The sequence below is a fragment of the Sebastes umbrosus genome, chromosome 4 (assembly GCF_015220745.1).
Source record: "Sebastes umbrosus isolate fSebUmb1 chromosome 4, fSebUmb1.pri, whole genome shotgun sequence".
Classification (NCBI taxonomy): Eukaryota; Metazoa; Chordata; class Actinopteri; order Perciformes; family Sebastidae; genus Sebastes; species Sebastes umbrosus.
This window is the reverse complement of record NC_051272.1, coordinates 31,979,888-32,000,866: the sequence shown is the minus strand read 5'-3', so window position 1 is coordinate 32,000,866 and position 20,979 is coordinate 31,979,888. Positions and strand designations below refer to the sequence as shown.

Sequence of the window (20,979 nt, the reverse complement as noted above, 5' to 3'; positions counted from 1 at the left end):
TTTCCACCATCTAGACAATTTACTGTTCTACTGGTTCGGTCAGTATTACAGTACGACTGCAGTTATTTTCAGTAACTTAAACCAAAAACATTGCTGCTGTTTTTCTTTTAAATTGTACTTGCACATGTATCCATCGTGGCTTTCATTTAAGGTGGACTGGGGGTTCGTGCAGATTCAGAGCCCTTATATGAGTTTAGGGTGTAAAAAGCAAAATGGCCAGGTTAGACCCTGCCAGTGATCCCAGCGAATGACCTTGAGAGTAATTCAGATCTTTTCAATGAGTCCTTCTCCTCCAGGGGAACAGAGAAGGCTACATTATGCATGCAATCTATTATTAATGCTCTTGAGTCATGTTACGATCAGACATGGGCCCCTCAGAAAATATCTGAAACGCATGATCCTCTGGAGGACTTGCCACCCTAAACATTGAGATATTATATAAAAGCAGCTACTTCAACTGTATTTTATGTGATTTATTATTTATTGTAATTTGACTATACATTGTACTTTTACATGACAGGGTTTTTTCGCATCTATGCTATTCCAAAGTTTTGAGAAACTTCCCAAAAGTAAGTTATATGGACAATAAGCACAAGCATTGTGTTCACTGTTTTTTATCAATAGGCCTTATCATGGGCTGCATCAATGACTTTTTATTGATCCTCTAAAGCGATCCAATTAAAACTCTTTGCTGCTTCATCCCGAGAGTCCATTGGCTGACAGCCGGGTCTCCACGACCCCGCCTCCATCTGTCAGGCACTGCGCTGCTGAGTGTGTGTGTGTGTGACTGTGGATGCACTGTGGAGAGATAGTACTCCTTAACTTTACACAGCAGCCTTGGATGGACTTTGCCTATAAGAAAAAATAATAACATCAGTCAGCAAGACAACAAGACAACATTTTTCCTCCACTTTCCCCCCAAGCCCCTCTCTTTTTACAGTATGAAGTGCAGTTATGGCACGGAGTAGCAAGTCAGCAGCGCGGACCCTGGAGGATTTGACGCTCGACTCGGGTTATGGTGGAGCCGCCGACTCCTTCAGGTCTTCCAGTGCGTCGCTGTGCTGCTCGGAGGCGCATGGGGGGACTCACTGGCATTTAACCGACTCGATGCACAGTCGACACAACAGCCTGGACACTGTCAACACGGTCCTGGTCGAAGAAGGAGACGCCGAGATCCTGGAGAGCACTGCCGGGCAGTGCGCTAAACTACCCGAGCTAGAGGATGTGCCGTGGAGCCTCGGGGAAGTGTTGAGCGCGCTGAGTAAGGACGAGGAGATGACTCTACCGAGCCCACCGCAGGACGTCCTGCACCGGCTCTCCGTGCTGCTCAGCCGGGTCCTGGTGAGGGTGGCCAAAGAGTCGCAGCGCCTGAGTTTGCGCTACGCCAAATGCACCAAATACGAGATCCAAAGTGCCATAAAGCTCGTCCTGTCGTGGAGCGTCTCCATGAGCTGCATGAGAGCGGCCCTGGGTGCCTTGTCGCTGTACAACATGTGCACGGAGGAGGACAAGTTCAGCCGCGGCAAGTCGGCGCGCTGCGGACTCCTCTTCAACGTGGGCAAGTTCTTCAGGTGGATGGTGGACGGCAGGGTGGCGGTAAGGATCCACGAGCATGCGGCGATCTACCTGGCCGCGTGCATGGAGAGCCTGTTCCGCGAGGTGTACGCGCGGGTGCTGCGCAGCGCGCTGCTGGAGAGGGATAACGGGATCCCCAAGTTCACCGTGGAGACCCTGGAGCAGGCCGTCAACACGGACGCGGAGATCTGGGGCTCTCTGCAGCTCTGGCAGCACCTGATCTGTGGGAAGAATGCAAGCGGTGAGTTGTGGATATACTGGAAGTCCATGCAACAGGGTCCTTCTCCACGTTTCTTCCTTATTGCCACACACTGATTTCAAATCCCCGTGCGTAATTTGTCACTTGTAGAGTTCCCCCTCTCATCTCACAGTATTTCCATCAAAAAGGCATCTTCATCCAAACATCCATATATTAATATAAGAAGGTGACACTGATCCAAACAAGTCTCACCTGCTGCACCACACCAGGATTTATAGAAAGATATTGTTCAGATTTTAACAGGTCAAGGATAAGCACAGTTCATAGTATATTTGTGTAGGTATATAAAGCCTATTGAATACCCTTTTCCTGCCTTTTAGTAAGAGATGTCGTGAATGAAGAAATAGAGTGATTTAATATGACATTTGTGCTTTTCTCAATTAAGATCAAGCCAGATCTCTGGTATGAAAAGGTTATGCCACAATCTCTCAATCTCTGTCTTGTTGAGGAACTGTGAACTTTCACTCAAAGACATCTGTGAAAGAGCATTTCTGCAGCTGAAATAGTGCTTCCTATTCCGCAGAAGCTGCAGGCAGGTGCTGACTGACTGAGTAGATCAGGGTGGGATGGAGTGAGTGCGTCATTTGTCACTTGTAGAGTTTCCCCCTCTCATCTCACTTTAGATATTTACATGAAAAAGGAGTCTTCATCCAAAATATCCATATATAAATATAAGAAGGTATACAGGTGACACTGAGTCAAACAAGTGTCACCTGCATCACACCAGGATTTATAGAAAGATATCGGTCAGATTCACTTGCTGCCAGATCTCTGATATGAAAAGGTTATATGCCACAATCTCTCAGTCTCTGTCTTGTTGAGGAACTGTGAACTTTTACTCAAAGACATCAGTGAAAGAGCATTTCCGCAGCTGAAATAGTGCTTCCTATTCTGCAGAAGCTGCAGGCAGGTGCTTACTGACTGAGTAGATCAGGGTGGGATGGAGTGAGCGGTCCTCTTAAGGCCTCTTCTGTCTTCTGTGCTGTGTAACATTGCAGACGTTATTCTCTGATATCCTTCTTGTACTGTATGTGGCTGTTTTGTTGCACAAAAATGACGAAGCAGGGCCCGATATCCCCGGGGCTTAATGCCTCACTGTGAGAGCTTTTCAGTGAAAGGGGCTCTCCCTGTTAGTTTTTCCTACAATAATGCCCTGCAGAGGTGAGTTTTTATTCTTTTCACCCAGAGAGCAAGGAGGTCATTCATTCCTGCTGATTCCGGTTTACACAATACCTTGTTTCACATCAGCCTCGCAAGTGTTTAGAAATACTTATTGGCGTGTGCTTTGAAAGTAAGTGTAATTGTATTCAGACTTCACTGCCGCTCAAACAGCAATACATCACAAACCACTCTAACACATGGCTTGCCCCTGTTTTTGATGGATGTTGTAAAAGTGCTGCTCTGGCTCCTCTTGCAACAGGTTTACGTAATGAAAGGCCTTTGGGGACCTATGTGCTATCATGCATTATGCAGAGTGATGTGAATAAAACTGAGTTATAGAGTGAGGGAGAGAAAGAGAGACAGACAGGCACACAGAGAGAGAAACTTAGAGAGACTCTGTGACCGTATTGATGAATCACCAAACAGAAGCCTGGCATCGTGAGGAGAGCATTTTATTTCACTGTTTCTCTTTGTTTTAAAGGTACAGTGAAACATTTCTGTTAAAGCTTCAGTAGACAACAATTTTTTGGCATCATTGGGCAAAAATTCCATGATCACCTTCCAGCATATTGCAATTCAAGTGTTCTGAGAGAAAGCTAGACTTCTGCACCTCCTCGTGGCTCTGTTTTCAGGCTTTAAAAAAATGTAGTCTGTGACGGGAGACTTTGGCCAATCTTAGGTCATTTCAGGCAGAGCGTTTCTATTGGCTGTGCTCTGAATGGTGGGCGGTGCTTGGTATTTCTTCAACAGATCTCAACGTGGCTGCTGGGTCACAAACTTTCTCATTTTACAGCTAAACAGTACACTACAAGATGTTTCTGAAAACATTTTATGTGAGAAATAGGCATTACAGTAACAGAATATTGATTCATATTTGTTCAGCGCTGCCTAGTTTGACCGTTCGGTCGGAGTTTGTGAGTGATTGACAGCTGCTCAGAGATGGCAAGGCTCCAGCTCAGCTCTGATTGGTTGTTTTCCTCCAGTCTGTGAAATCTTGCAGATGCTATTAGGAGCAGCGGAGGACACCAGAGGACATGGAGGCATATAGTGACCGTTTTATAAAAATAACTTTTTTTTAATAAAATTTGCTCCATTTCTACCCACTGCAGCTTTAAACATACATGTCAGCTTGTTTACTCTTTCAAAATTGTAAGACTTCAGCTGCACAGTCTGAATCAGACTCACATAAATGTGCTTTCATCTGTAGTGGTGGCAACATAGTATCATCATATTAATGTGTAAACCTTGACACATAGTGCAGAAATGCCAGTCCAGTTCAAAGAGACTGCAATATAATGCCAGAGTTTACAGTATAGGCAGCACATACTGTACATTATTGAATGTCAATATTCTGTCACTCAGTGCACACTCAGGCCACTTGGCATGCAGCAAGGCTCCAGCCGTAGAAGAGGTGTGGTGAGTGTTCAGTGGTGCATTGGACCGGTGAATAGGATGAGATGCAAAAAAAAAACTTCTGGAGCATGTGGAATATTGATGTAATGCCCAAGGCTATAGAAAAGTGCTAGAGAGCATGAAGCCCATGGTGTTGTTCAGTATTGCGTAGTTCACAATGTAGTAATTACTAGCAATGAAATGAACTTGAAATCAGCTAAAATCGATATCTTTATAGTAAAGATACAAAATGACTATGATGTAATGTGAAGAGAGTTCTATAGAGCCATTTTACTCATTGTTTTGGTTTTCTGGCACACAACTTTATTACTTTGGTTCACTCTCACTGCTCTCTGACTATATACTATACTACTATATACTATACCCTACCTGCCCAACGTCAAACGCTTAGTGACTAGCTGGTGAAGACATTATTTAGCAGCTAAACAGACAGAAATTTCCCTTAAAGGTCCAGTGTGTAGGATTTTGGGGGATCTATTGGCAGAAATGGAATATAATATTCACTATTATGTTTTCAATATAATCACCTGAAACTAAGAATCGTTGTGTTTTCGTTAGCTTAGAATGAGTCCTTCATATCTACATAGCGAGAGGGTCCTCTTCCACAGAGTCCGCCATGTTTCTACAGTAGCCCAGAACAGACATACTGCACACTGGCTCTAGAGAGAGCCTTTCGGGTTTTTACGTTACTTGAAGGCCACCGTAGTTCTCCGACATGCTTGTGAAACTGTGCAAAACAGTGGTTTTGATCGTCGCCGTCTGACTTCCGTTGCTCCTAAAGTAATGTTATTATGGTAAGGATGGCCTCTGAGCGAGGCGAATGGCGGTAACTATGGTTTTGCACTTGTCGGCGGTTCACGTTACCGCAGTCTTGGAAAGGGAAGAGTGAGCGGAGGGGTACTCAGTCGGTTGCAATCTGCAACCACAACACAAGGTGCAACTAAATCCTACGCACTGGCCCTTTAAGGGGTTTGTGAAGACCAAAACAGAGCTGAATGGATGGAGAATATTGAACTTAATTCGTCAGGTGACCAGAAACACTCCAAGATGAATGCTTATATTGCTCCGTATCTGCTGGATGTGTAGGCAACTTTATGCTAACGCCTTAGCCATATCAACTTAAAAGGTAATAATATGTCCGAGTTGTGTTCACAGCTTGTTTCTACATATTTTAGTAACCCTCACCTATTCACTTCCCATGCTAAGGGATTATCAGATGTAACATTAAAGGGGTATGCAATGATAATCCTGTAACACAATTGGAATTGAGTGGGTGGGCTGGACTTACCATGCACAGCAGCTGGATTCTCGCCATATCACGAGATCACGTGAGAACCGTGGGATCACATATCACACGTAAATCCATCTTGTCAGGTTTCAAATAATGTCAGTGGAAGGACCAGTCAGCGTCCTGAGAGGAGCGCGTCACAGAGAGGCGACTGTTCGTTCAAAATATCAACGGCAGCTCCTAAAGAGGTTAGTGTAGATGCTGCAATAGCATTATTATATCAGGACTGGAAAATATTTTGTCATTGAAAGAAGGGCAAAGAACGGCAATGAAGGTTTTTCTCGATGGAAAAGATGTTTTTGCTCTTTTCCCGACTTGCTTTGATAAGAGCTTGATTGACGGATGCTTCATCCAATCACCTGCCAAGTATTTTTTGTAAGTACCTGCCCTTTTCCAAACAGTTTCCAATGACGGCTTCTCAGGTGGTTCTGTGTAACAAATCATCTTGCGCATCAGGTTATGGCTACAGATACACCGATCAGCCATAACATTATGACCACCTGCCTAATATTGAGTAGGTCCCCCTTTTGCCGCCAAAACAGCCCTGACCCGTCAAGGCATGGACTCCACTAGACCTCTGAAGGTATGCTGTGATATCTGGCACCAAGCCGTCAGTAGCAGATCCTTTAAGCCCTGTAAGTTGCGAGGTGGGGCCTCCGTGGATCGGTCCATTGTTTGTCCAGCACATCGCACAGATGCTCGATCAGATTGAGATCTGGAGAATTTGGAGGCCGAGTCAACACCTCCAACTCGTTGCCATCCACATGATGTAAAAGAAAACGTGATTCATCAGACCAGGCCACCTTCTTCCATTGCTCCGTGGTCCTGTTCTGATGCTCATATGCCCATTGTAGGCGCTTTTGGCGGTGGACACAGGTCAGCATGGGCACCCTGACCGGTATAAGGCTACGCAACCCCGTACATAACAAACTGCGATGCACTGTGTGTTCTGACACCTTTCTATCGGAACCAGCATTAACTTTTTCAGCAATTTGAGCTACAGTAGCTCTCCTATTAGATCGGACAACACGGGCCAGCCTTCGCTCCCCACGTGCATCAATAAGCCTTGGTCGCCCATGACCCTGTCGCCGGTTCACCGGCTTTCCTTCCTTGGACCACTTAACGTAGGTCCTAACCACTGCAGTGTGGGAACATCCCACAAGAGCTGCAGTTTTGGAGATGCTCTAACCCAGTCGTCTAGCCATCACAATATGTCCCTTGTCAAAGTCGCTCACATCCTTACGCTTGCCCATTTTTTCTGCAACCTCAAGGACAAACTTTTCCCTTGCTGCTCCATTGTAAGGAGATAATCAATGTTATTCAATTCACCTGTCAGTGGTCATAATGTTATGGCTGATCAGTGTATGTGTGCTGTCTGATATATTTCCCCCACCAACACTGTCCCCACTCCCCACTTAAGTTTGCCATATCAACTTAAAGGGTTAAATGTTATTGTGTCCACAGATTGTTTTTGCTGCAGTCCGGAGAGGCCAAAAAGTCAGTTATTGCAGGTTTAAGTCTGACAGATGGTGGACATGTGCGTCTGTTGGAGCATCAGAGGATGACTGGTTGAGTTAATATAGGAAGTCCCCTATAGTGGGAGATTTCCATCACATTTCTTATTGTGACACTGCAGGACCTCTAAATCTCAAGATACCCTCTATCTGCAGTGACAGATAAGGCCGAGGCACAGAGACATCATTCGTTGTCTTCCCAGTAAAACCAAACAGCCAGTCAATCCGAGGGTGGGTTGACCTTAACCGAGCCACTGCTTGCCAAATTGAACCTCCATATCGCTCCATCCATTCTCCCGGTCTCTTTCTGCCAAGTGGGAGCAATTGAGGTGATTTTTCCATATTATGCTAATGCTGGTGACCCAGCTTTGTCAGGAGGCCATTATGAATCTTTATTGCATCTCTTCTCTTCTACCAAAGCTGATTTCCTTTTTTGCGTTGTCACAAAGCCAGTAATGTAGTTACTTTGTTAGGTGTATTCCTTTATGAACTTTTCAGCTTCCATCATGTACCTTAGTAATGAGCTGAATGATTTTGGGGCTTTCTCTCTTCTACAGAAGGTTAAAGCAATAATTTGACAATGGATAAGGCTTTCTTGCCACGGGTTAAATGAGAGATCGATACCACTTTCATATTTGTACATTAATTATAAAGCCACAACCAGCAGCCAGTTAGCTTAACTTAGGAAACAGGGGGAAACAACTAGCCTGGCTCTGTCCAAAAGTAACAAAATCCACCTACTCACAGAACAAAGTATAAAAACAACACTTTGTGGTGTTACAGAGGGTGATGTCTTGATAATTTCTTGTAGAATCAGAGTACTGATTTCTGACACAACCTGATCATTTCTTGGCCTGGAGCAGTAACTTACCCAGGTCTCCGCTTGCTGCCTGGCAACCGCACGGTGACGACAAGATTTCCGGAAGTTACTGCTTCTAGCCAAGAAATGGTCCGCTAATGCTAAGCTAAGCTAACGGGCTGCTGGCTGCAGCCATACATTTACCGTACAGACATGAGTGTGGTATCAATCTTCTCATCTAGCTGTCAGCAAGAACGCAAAAAAGTGTACTTCCCAAAATGTCACAAACTATTTCTTTAAACCCTCAAGAGTGATCAACAATAGAAAAGCAGTTCAGCACCAATAGTAGTAGTTTTAGGTACTGTAAGTACTGCATATACTATGTTATGTTAACATGCACGGATGTATTTTCTGGTAATTCATCAATTTATACGAACAAGGGGTAAAAAACTTGTTCTTGGTTGTTTCATGAAGTGATATATCAGGCCTTAACATAGTATCCATAATTACCCTAGGCTATATAATGTCCGTTATAAACCTGCTGCTCCTCACATCTCATGCACATCTAGCATATGGCAGTCCTCACAAAGCCCAACACACACATACTCGCACACATACACATGCAGCAATGTGTCAGGGGCTCCTCTCACCATGTCTGAGTCAGTGTTATTTGCAGGTGGGTGTTGGGTTTCCCTTCTTCGGCTGTGGTATCCTGTCAGAACAGGAAACTGCACTATATGGTGGGATATTTCTTATGACTCCCACTAGACCCAGGAACACAGTGACTCTTTGATTTCCTTAACGACGTGTTCATGTCACAGAAAATGTCTGGTGGAACATGATAGCCAGTGTTCAAGGATATGTACCACCCTGAGGACAATTTTCTAATCACGCTTTAGGTGTGAGATGACTTTCAAGTCTGGGCAGAGCTGGTTTGGTTGAAATATTTAAGGAGATTTTCCCCCCCTACAGTCATTTAAAATAAGTGTAGGTAATGCACCTTGAGATTCCTGGCTCATTTTGTTTAATGGTGGTGGCTTTTATGCCTCCGCGCCGGTGACAGCCATGGCCGGAGGCATTATATTTTCAGGGTTGTCTGTCCATCCGTCCATCCATCGGTCCGTCCGACCGACCCATTCTCGTGAATGTGATATCTCAGGAAGGCATTGAGCGGATTTCTTCACATTTGGCACAAATGTCCGGTTGTATTTAAGGATGAACTGATTCGATTTTGGTAGTCAAAGATCAAGGTCAGTGTGACCTCCATAACTCAATAATTCATATGCTAAGATGGATCCACTGCCCTTTAGCTGCCAAATAAATGAATTAACCCAGGTAAAAAAAAAAAAAACACATGCAAAAACATGATTTTTACAATATACATTTTATATTTACCTAATTTAAAATGTACTGCACTTCTACTGTATTATAGAATATTGTCTAGTAAGCTGGCAAAAGCTATAACTGATGTGGTACAACATATTTGATATTTTTTGACAGTATGCTTGCACCTGTCCCTTATCTAAACACCCAGTGACAGAGGCAAGGGTTTCTTTGTCGACTTACCATTTTGTATTGACATTCAACAATCATTCAGAGGGCAATTCGTCACAGAGCTGTCAGAGATACTTCTCTACCAATGGCAGCCACATTAGAAATTCAATGCAGCCACAACTTGCATCTTTGTGGAGCTGTTGCCAGTAGCATCTGAAATATGACCCTCTTGAGGGGTAATTTGAGGTAATTTGAACAACCGGGCATGCTGCTCTGTGGCATTGTTCTCACCTCACTTTCTTGCCTGAAAAGAAAACAATCCTTCCAGCACAAAGAACACACCTCTCTGAGTCTTGTCAAAAGACACTCTAATGTGGAAAATCCACAACTGAACACGCAAATTTGGGGATAGTGGGTATACGCAAACATAGTAATTTACAGCACTGTAGCACATCCTTTGGAAACCATTGGACCATTTATAGTGTGAAGTGTGTAAATGAGGTGGGATTTTCCTTTTAAAGCCGCATATTCTAACAGCAGAATATGACCCTATCCTTAGCACTCTCACTTTTGTAAGTTTCCCAGACACAAACAATGTGTGAAAACCAGAACGACTGAGGAACTTGTTGAGGGTATGATGTATGCTAAGAACATGACACTTAACTGTTCTACTGGTAAGCTTTGTGCTGTTTTAGTTCAGCGCTTCACGGGGGTGAGGGAGTGCAGGTCTCATTCCATTCACAGGTCTTTTGTTCCGTATCCAATAGTCGGCGTTGCAGTGCGAGGTCGGTGCCTGGTGCACACATGCTGCTGTGGGGAAGGCAGGCAGACAGGAATGACTGCGGTCTGCAGCGGTACCACTCTGTACCGGTGGAGACCAGTCCCCATTATGTCTGGGAGCGAGGTATAGGGAAACCCTTACACAGCAGCATACTCTCTCAGGCATACAAGGCAGTAACATACACAGACAGATTCATACACACACAGAGAGGGACACACAGTCACACAGGGCCCAGGAGCAGATCTGGTAGTAATTGAAAAGAGTTTTGGAAGGAAGTGAGGAATGCTGATGTGACATGGAGTCTGGTACAGCGAGGGAGAGCTCCAGCCAAGCTTACTTCAGTTGATTAAGAGGAGACAGGCGATAGAATACAGTTAATTCTGCGCCCAGCTGGCAGCGTCTGCGATAGATCGAGTGTCTTTTTTTTTTTTTTTTCTTCTGTTAACATCCTTTTTTTTTCCCTCATGCACAACTGAGGATGAATTAAAAGTTTCAGTTGCACAATGTCACTCATTGCTGTGTGTGTTGATACATGCAGCTGGTGGACCAAGTTCAGTATAAATCAGCCGCTGTTTGAATGTGACTGCAGCCGTTGTACACAATAAACAGACACACACACACACAAAAAAGAGTTAGTATCCTACCGTTCAGGATCCTTTCAGTGGTTATTGAATGCAGAGTGGGTGAAATTGTGCCATGTTTTTTTAACAGAACATTGCAATCTGTGCCAATGTAATCACTTTTTGTGGGTACCTCTTCAAGGTTAAATACCACAGCACCATTATGTGATGTCATTTTAGAAACTGCTGCAGCAGCTGCTGCAGCAAGGACTCATTTTGTAGACTTTTTTAATTTTCATGCTTGACCTTTTACACAGGAATGAGATTTACTTCGTTATAGCCCTGACAAACTGAAAGTGTGCTTTAAAATCACGCTTTAGATTCATATTTAATGAAAAAATATGTGAAAAAGTGTTCTTATCCCGGGTTGACATTATCGAGGGAGCTTCAGTTGCTTTATTTCTGTCTTTGGGAGATGTTTGTTTCCCTCTGGACTAAATATTTTGGGATGACTGAGTTTTTCCAGTGCACAGGTAGCAAATTCTGTATTAGCTCTTACCAATGCTAGACCAAAATGATTTAATAATTACTCTGCACTGGGGAGCCAAATCCAATGAAGCCGTGGCTAAGAATGAATTGTTCATGATGTCGACTTTGGAAGAAAAGCAGAGGGAGAGAAGGAGGCACAGATGGCAAGGATCAAAACAGGAAAATCCATAAGAGAAGCTGTGGGTGACAGATGAGACCCAGACAAGCAATGCCTCCTTCTTATTATAGCAGGAAGAAGACTCTGGGCAAACAAGTACCAGCAAGTGGATTAGTTAGGTGAAGCATCAGTATCTACTGTACTGTTCTTTCGTAGCTCTGAATTCCTATTGTTGTGTAGAGGGAAATGATCCCGTTTAAATAACAGCCAGCCTGGCAGGAAATTATGAAGAAGATACGGGTAAACAAGCTTTTAACTTGTCTTCCCTCTTTGATGTGAGCTGTGCAAAATTCAAAGAAATTGTCTTGTCACCATCAGAAAAACTGATATGTCTGATAGAGGAAGCTGCATGTCAGGACGTGTGGTATTTACATAACACTAGGGATGTTCCTAACGACTAATTTCCCTGACGTTTAAATGGAAGTTTAAATTTGTACTAGTCGACTAGTCCAAAAGTAAGAAGACACTCAAAATTGATCACAATTTAATCTATAAGGTTAAACATTGTGTATAAGAGACATTTGAAATTGTTAATCACATCTTCTGTATAAGAGACATTTAAAATCCATTCAAGTTACATCGGATAAATGCGAACAGGTTTTCAGCATATGCACAGTGCCGTATCATGCCGGGGCCTGGACCATTCACAAGCAGCACAAAGCTAATCCAGTTATGACTACATAATCTTACCTGTTGTTGTTTAATCACAGTAACACAAAGATGACAGTCAGAGGACCTGCCAGCAGCTACATCGCTGATAAGTTAATTCCTTCTGATAAAACCATCTGCAGTGACAGTTGGCCTCCTCTGGGTGTGTGTGTGTGATCATCATCTGATAGTACTGTCATAGCAGGACATCATTTACCCAAATTAACTAGCGGTCCAGCACCACACAGAGCCAGAGTCAGTCAGTCAGTGAATCAGTGTGTAGACAAGCTCTTATCTGCCCAGAGCACCAATTGAGACATATTTGAGAACAGCTTAGATGAGTTGTTTGAGATGGATGGAGACTTATTGAAGAGCTTCGTCTTTTAATTTTAGTTTAACTCGCTTCTGCTTCATCATCTCACACAATGTGGATCACTGTCAGAACTGAAAATAAGAAGTGGATTCAGTGGGAAAGAGTTACATGAGAAGATTGATGCCCCTCTCCTTATATGAGAGTGGAATTGATCTTCTCATCTTACTCTCGACAAAAAAGAGAATACGCGTATTTCCCAAGATGACAATACTATTCCTTTAAAGATCCTCATATGTTGTCCCCGAGTTCTTGGCTTTCCTAAATCTTTGACAGAAGATTAGTCAAGGTGAAGAAAATCCGCTCTGCTGTACAGTATATACCCTCTGAGCTGCCAATGTTCAACTCTCCTGCAGTCAAGCTAATCCACGGCTATAGTACAGTAAGCCGTGGGGCTGTGAACATGTCTGGGATTTCGGAGGTGATCGTGGGGAGCTGGGCTTCTATTATTTCAGTCATTCACGGACCACTTTATGCATGTTTCCTCTGCACTGACGAATACAGAGCCATCAGCTGTATAAACACTGAGCAGATAGTTGATGTGACAGAAATATACACACTCTGCTTCTGACATGCCAGCGTTCCCATGGAATAAAACGTATACTTTCACTGGAGGACATACAGTAATTATCCTTGGATATATACACTGGTTTGTGCTGATCACTGCTGTCGTCTGTTGAGTCATTACTGAATCTTTTACTGCTAGACATTACATCAACCTGAATATACCCATTTTCTCTCAGTATGCCTCATCTAGAGTATATGCAAATCAGTAACGGTTTTACCACATTTCCCAGAATGCCTTTCAGCAACCCCCTGGATGTGCCTGAACTAGTTTTATTAATTTCTGGGTGGAGGGATCAGTAGTGAAGGTGATAATGACAGTAACCCCAAGTTTTTCTAGCTGAGAGACTCAAGAGTTGCACCCCTTTTCCAGGGCTGTAGTCAAGTCCAACTTAATCGAGTCCAAGTCAAGTCCAAGACCATGGCCAGTCGAGTCCGAGTCGAGTCCAAGACCATGGCCAGTCGAGTCCGAGTCGAGTCCAAGACCATGGCCAGTCGAGTCCGAGTCGAGTCCAAGACCATGGCCAGTCGAGTCCGAGTCGAGTCCAAGGCCATGGCCAGTCGAGTCCGAGTCGAGTCCAAGGCCATGGCCAGTCGAGTCCGAGTCGAGTCCAAGGCCATGGCCAGTCGAGTCCGAGTCGAGTCCAAGACCATGGCCAGTCGAGTCCGAGTCGAGTCCAAGACCATGGCCAGTCGAGTCCGAGTCGAGTCCAAGACCATGGTCAGTCGAGACCGAGTCAAGAGCGAGTCCAGAGCAAATTGAGTCCTGTTCAAGTCCATAATAGGCAATAGTGTTTTTCCAATGCTAATATAGTGATAAATGAGTTAGGATGGACAGGAATAATTGATCTATCCTCTAACATCAAACTAATCAATGCATAGAATTTAGGTTTGAGGACCATTACAGTGTAACGTTACATTCATAAACCTTTAAATATATTGGGTCTAAAAATACAGGAATCAGGCTATCAAATACTGCAGACATCACTTCAGTGTCCTTAATGCTAGCAACGTCCTTGACAATGGATTTCTTCATTTTGTTTTGAAATAACAATAACAACATAATATATACATAATAACATAAATATTATCTTCTACAAAGACTTATTTTTGAGACAACAAATGCAAAAATTGACAGTATATTCAGTCAGAAAGATTTGCTTGTGTTTTAGGTTGGACTTGTCATTGTAATTGTCTTTGAAGTAGTTTTGGCTCGGTTTGTCGGTTTGCTTGTGAATAATGAAACGACATGAAGGAAGTGCACGTACTGAGGCTTAGTAGCATTCTAGGAGGCATTAAACCTGCTGATGCATTACTGATTCTGTTCCAACGGACCGGTATCCCATTACCTCCCACGAGAGCTCCGAGCACTGACCTTCGGACTACGTGTGTGTTATTGCGTATATACTGTATGCATGTTGGAGAAAAGTGAATGGGCCATTCCGTTTTTCTATTTTCCACTGTGCCTCAATCAGAGCTCGTGACCTGAAGAATTAAGCCAGACGATTTTAATAAGACTATTTGTCTCTCCTCACTCCCTGCCTGTCTTTGCCCTTCTGACTCATTTCTGCTGCTCTTTCTCACTCTGTCTTGCTTCTTCGTTTTCCTTCCTAGCTGTGTCAACCCAGCTTTTTTATTCAGCGCAGATAAAATGAGCCCACATTCTGCCACAGCCTTGATGGAGAGTAAGTGCCGACTTGAGGTAACCTTGTCCCGTCCTACATGTCTGGCAGCGCTCTAATAGTTCTGTCAATCCAGACATGGAAGGCCCCGCCGGGGAGCCTCGGCCGAGCTCGCTCCGCAGACAGACACATGTGTCAGTACCATGACAGATCTCCTCTAGATCGAACTACAATCTGTAACTGTAGTTTGTACTGCGAATGGGGCGGGGCGGTGTGTGGGCGATGTGAGAGAAAGTCGATGAGAAATGTACCAGACAACAAGACTTTGCTCGAGTATCAATCAACGTGTTTACATTAGATCCACATATCCAGTGCCAAACAGCGTTTACTCAAACTCTGTAGCTGAACGTTTTCTCAACCCCTTCAATCCAACTGAATAAGTTTGCTCAACCCCCAGCTGAACCAGCGGCATGTGGCACAGATTACCACAGGAGAAGGTATATGTCTATTTTGTCCATGACATTTTTTATTACTAACATATGTTGGTTCCTGCTTTACTCCCATTTCATTCTTAAAGTGGACCAGAGACTGGCAGAATAACAACCACACTGTGAAAAGACCAATGCAAGCAGCAACCGTAACATGTGCCCTGAAAAACATTTCACTGTATATTTTGTTATGGCAGCCATAGCAGGGTATGGTACCTTAAACCTAGAAGATAAATATTTCCTTGCAGTAATGTAATTTAGAGTAACGCATATGGTATTCATCACTCCTCTTACTATGCTATGGGGAAATTATCTTTATTTGGCACATATGCTCTGCTAAACTCACTTTGTCCCATTTTCAATATTAGGATTAAAGTCTTTATAGGGAGTTCAGTAACTAATGACACACATATGTAATGATTACAGATGAAGCAGATCTTTCCAAAATATTTCTGACAACGGAATTTAGAGAGAGGTTATAAGTAGAAAGAATGGTAAAAGTTAAAGACCATTTTCAAAACCCTGTGGAATTTGTGACAAATGGCACCACAGTTGCAGTTCAGGTTTATCTGTATAGGCTACCTCATTCTTATGAATTATTCAATATGATGTGTGGGTGTGGAGGATTGAGTTGTTTGAAATCAATCTATCTTATTTAGGGGTGTAACGATCCGTTTTTACAACGATACCATACGTATCAATTTCCATGGTTCCGATACGATTCAAGGACGATATTTGGCTCATTTAGAGCGATACGATACGATTCAATGACTTGAAATCAATACGGTAACTTTTTTTTGCCAAAAATTCAATCAGTGTGACTGTGAAATAAATAGCTGGATACTGGACGGTGCAGGTCAGGATTCCTCAAAGTCTTTCTTGTAAGGGAATCGGGGATAAATTAATTATGGATATAAACAAGTAAACAACGATTAATGGCAAATACATACACATTTTATTAGAAAATTATAAAAAGTGCAACTTCAGGACCTGCTGTTTCAGTTCTCAAGATACGATAAGATAAGGCAGTGCAATATTTAACAAAAAATATAATAAGCCAACTTCTATTCAAGTTAAATGAACAGTGGTTTAACCTGCTGCTTCTGTTCTCATTTTCAAAGCAAAAGATAGAGCAATAATATTTAACAAAAAATGAAATGCTGCCAATTTCTCTTCAAGTCGAATGAACAGTGGTTTTAAGCACCTGCTTATGTTCTCACTTCCCATATAAATAGTAGAGCAATAATACAGTGATCAACCGCCTATATTGGTCAAAAAGCTTGGGACAGAATCATTCCTATACAAACGCTGTTAAATAAGTTGCTTATAGTAATCAATTAGTCCGCTTACGGTGTTCATTTGGGGTCATTTTATACATGAAAACTTACTGTTTTGTTTTTTACTTTACTCCCGTGATAATTTGCCTCGCGGACCGTCTGCTTTCCGGCTGGATGCGTGAGGCTGATGCTGCGTGCACATTGATATTGTAACGGGGAAAGGAAAGGAATTTTCTCTGAATGAAAAAACTAAGGCATGCGGGGAAGGCGCGCGTGGATGAAGCCGTCGTCGTCAAGTGGATTGATAGCGCCTGGTCATATAATGCCTCCAAAAATGAAACTCTGCCGACCGGCTCCCCTGCACCGCAACGTCAGCAGCTCATGCAGACCGGTGCCCGTCTCCCTCCACGTTGCTACCGGGTGAAAGAGCAAGGAGTCCTGGCAAAGGGGCGCCGTTCGCCTGCATGCACACTCGTGCTGCAGAGCCGGCCAAGCTGGCAAGCTGGCGCATATCGATGACAGAATCGACAGAATAATACTACTTTGACCCGCTGGTGTATAGAATGTATCCTCTAGGGGCTTTAAATATCTGTCGCAAATTTCATGGCAATCCATCATTTAAAGGGACTGTTTGTAACTACTTACACGTATGAATCAATCGGGGTCGGTGTCCCATGCGCGCTCGCGTGTGGCTACACTGTTCAGACTCAGACTCCAACACAAACTACGCAGAACCACCAAAACCGCAAAGTTCTATCTAGGGAAGCCCGTCTTGCAAAACAGTGTTGGCCGCGGTCGGAAGACGCGGTCGGGAGACCGTAGCTTTGGTCTCCAGGGTCGGAGTCTCTGCGTGTTTGCGCGCTAGTAAATGTACAGTGGATTTTTGTGCAGAAATAACTGCTGCAGCTCCTCCAGACCAACAGAGGTTTCACGTGTCTTGTGAAGTGACGGGCCTCCGCAGCGAGAAACGTTATTGTCTCCGACCGGGTGCCGGTGTCTTCCCTGTTCCCTCCGGCCGCGGTCGGGAGGCTGAAGCAGGAAAAGCCAACACTAGGATCAGCAGTGATTCATGGAGAGACCTCCGTCTGGTCAGCTAACATTACTGCCAAGCAGGTGAAATATAGAGTGATATTGTGGTTTTAGCTGACGCGTGTCGCCTCACTGTGTTGAGCGATGCTCGTTCATGTCTATTTAGAGCGAGCACAAGCGCGACCCCCACGCTGACTTTCGTTGACTTAACAGCCACAGGTGTCGCTGTTAACAAGCAATTCTGATTCTCACAAACAGTCCCTTTAATTGTCAAGATATTTCACTCTGAACCTCAAATGCCAACCTGTTGGTGGCGTAAGAGGAAAAGGCAGGGAATCACCAAATTCAGTAGGATTCATTGTTTGGGGACCAGGAATAGTAGTAGTAGTATTGGTAGTAGTAATTAATAGACCAATGTGATTGACCGAACCGTATGACAGACATTGCCATCCCTAGAGCCATGCCGCTAGCTTGGCTCTTTCAAAACATTAAGAAAGGCTTAAGAAAGACATTCAGCATGTTCTCAGGCAGAATGGATACACACAGTGCATTTTAGTGAGAAGCATTGAAAATTAAAAGGTATGTTTGTTTGCAGTGAATTCTCCACTTTAATAACCAAAGCTAATTTCTGGGAAAACACCCACACATCTGCCAAAGTACAATAGTGATCAAAGGCCACTATAAATGACTCAGCCGTGTCATTATGCTCTGCCTTTTCTTTTTAATTCAGTCACTGTCTCTTTGGACAGACAGATGTTCAGAGCTCTCTGACTCACAGGGTGGAGAGGAGTCGAGTGGATGACACACTGCTGGTGGTGAGACAGGTGCGTCTGTCACTTTTATACCTGGCATGATGTTGCATCAGCTCGGTCACACGGCTCTGATCTACAAAGTCTCACTCACGGCTGGAAGCCTGTTGTGTAAAGGACAGAAGGAGCACTGGGAGGATGAGTTACAGGATGCTGAGAGGAAGGGCTGTTCACTTTCAGATAATCTCCAAAGCCACTGAAAAATACATGAAGCAAGGAATTCTCATGAATGAAATGCATGAATATTGTTTATTGAGGCACTGCTGTTTAGTTTCTCCCAAGAAAGAGAATAATACCTTTCTTGGTCTTGGTGATTTGGCACTGGTTTTCTCCTGGGAAAGATCCTGAGTCTAGATTAAAACATTTTTTACTAAATTCTCTCTCCCCCTGCTGGAGGAAGAAATGTATGATCTAAGAGACCAAATGCTCTGTGGTTAATATCTGACTCTGATTAAAAAGATCCGACCTGGATGCCTGGGGTGGAAAGAGATTCATACACCAGTTGCACCACTGGTTATTTCCTCTTTTCCCAATGTCCCAATATAATCATTAACCTTCCGTACCAAACACCACCAGAGAGCGGGGAAATGAAGCGCTACGACACACAATCTCACCTCTGAAAATGTCAAATTGAGGCTCATTCTTCAACCAGGATATAAATTATTGATCGTCTCGTGGGTGATGATGAGTGATTGCAAAAACGATTTCTGCTATTGTAACCTTTTGCACACCTGCAGAACTTACAATGTGAATGAAATGATAAATTCAACCTCTGCTGCACTCCCACAGAGACCTGCAGCGTATTTTGTGTTCGAGCATGTGCGGTGTGCTGTGTGCAATCACATCATCATAGTTATTGAAAGAGAGAGAGAGACAGAAGTAGGGAGAGAAGAGAAGCAGATGTAGGCAGGATATGAAAACGAGGGGGAAAAAAAAAATATTGGACTGAGAGCTTGAAAACAAGACACTGCACATGTTTCTGTGTAAGTGTGTGTGTGTGACAGATGTGAGAGTTGAGATCTGAAGTGGACTATTAGGGTTGCCTCTGCTGGCGAGGGACGCTGCATCCATCCAATTTGGTCTATTTGCTTTCCCGTCAGTGGCTCGAACCAAGTAGGCTAAGCGGCACCTAAAAGCAGCGCTGCCACAGTGACTGTAGAGTCCAGCATTCTGAAAAGATGGATGACAGCAGCTCGGAAAAGGAGGCAAGAGACGCAGTAGTACACTGAACCACTGATGGGTGAGGTGTGTGTGTGTGTGGAGGGGGTGGGAAACAGGAGGGTTAGTCAAAAGAAGACTGCTGGAAATATCAGTCTGAGGTTTTTCTTAGCTCCTCGCTGTGATAAATGATACAGAGATGAGATTTTTAGCTTTGTAAACACATGTTAATGATGCAAGATCATGCATATGGTGCAAAGTACATTTACTCAAGTATTCTATTTAAGTACAATGTTAAGGTACTTGTACTTTACTGGAAAACTTCCATTTTATGCTACTTTATACTTCTACTACACAAAATACTACTGGAAAATATTGTACTTTTTATTGTATCCTTTTCCTCCACATTGATTTGGCAGCTATTACTAATTGATAGCGCTGTCAAAGTTAACGTGATAATAATAACGCATTTTATTTGAAAATAATAAAAAGGGCAACTGCAGGACCCGCTGATTCAGTTCTTAAGATATAAGGCAGTGCAATATTTAACAAAAACTATAATAAACCAACTTCTATTCAAGTTAAATGAACAGTGGATTAACCTGCTGCTTCTGTCCTTATTTTCAATATACTGTAAACGGTAGAGCAATAATACAGAGATCAACCGCTGATAGTGATCAAAATGCTTGGAACAGAATCATTCCTACGCTGTTAAATAGTCTGCTTATAGTTATCAAGTAGTCCACCTACAGTGTTCATTTGGGGTAATTTCATACATGAAAACATACGGGAAAACATTTTAAAACTATTTTAGACTAACGTTAGTTGAATTTCTGTTTTGTTTTTACCTTACTCCTGTGATAATTTGCCTCGCGGACCGTCTGCTCTCCGGCTGGATACGTGAGGCTGATGCTGCGTGCACATTGATATGACGGGGAAAGGAAAGTCATTTTCTCTGAATGAAAAACGACAGTGCACGGGGAAGGCACCTATGGGTGAAGCCGCCCTCATCAAGTGGATTGATAGCGCCTGAAACTCTCCTCTATAGCGCAGCGCCAGCAGCTCACGCAGACCGGTGTCCGCCGTGTCCCTCCACGCCGCTACCGGTTGAGAGAGTGAGGAGTCCAGTGCGGCGTTCGTCTGCATGCACGCCATGGATGCCTGCTCGCACTGCAGAGGGCAGAGCTGGCGACCTGGCGCATGTCTGGAGAGTGAACCGGACATTTAACATTTCTTTCCTAATACAAGTGCTAAAAAACACTCTCATATAACGTTTGTCATCCTTAAATACAAGGTGCAAATCCTTAGTATCGATACAATCGATTTTTGCGTTTCAAATCGATTTTATAACTTACAACTTGCCGATGTAGTTGGATCGTAGGAATATAAACCGATACATCTATGTAGTAGATGAATCGTTACACCCCTATATTGTTACTTTTATTTCAGTGAAGGATCGGAGTA

At 43.5% G+C, this 20,979-nt stretch overlaps 1 protein-coding gene across 2 annotated transcripts in view; it reads left to right on the top strand.

The window, feature by feature from the left end:
- Window positions 1–593: 593 nt before the first annotated feature.
- btbd11b (BTB (POZ) domain containing 11b) overlaps window positions 594–20,979 on the top strand; it is an 88,965-nt gene continuing 68,579 nt past the window's right edge. For both annotated transcript variants that reach the window (XM_037767134.1, XM_037767132.1), the window contains exon 1: window positions 594–1,816. In XM_037767134.1, the coding sequence (XP_037623062.1) occupies window positions 955–1,816 (862 nt within the window). In that variant the 5' untranslated portion in view covers window positions 594–954. The remainder of the gene's footprint in view (window positions 1,817–20,979) is intronic.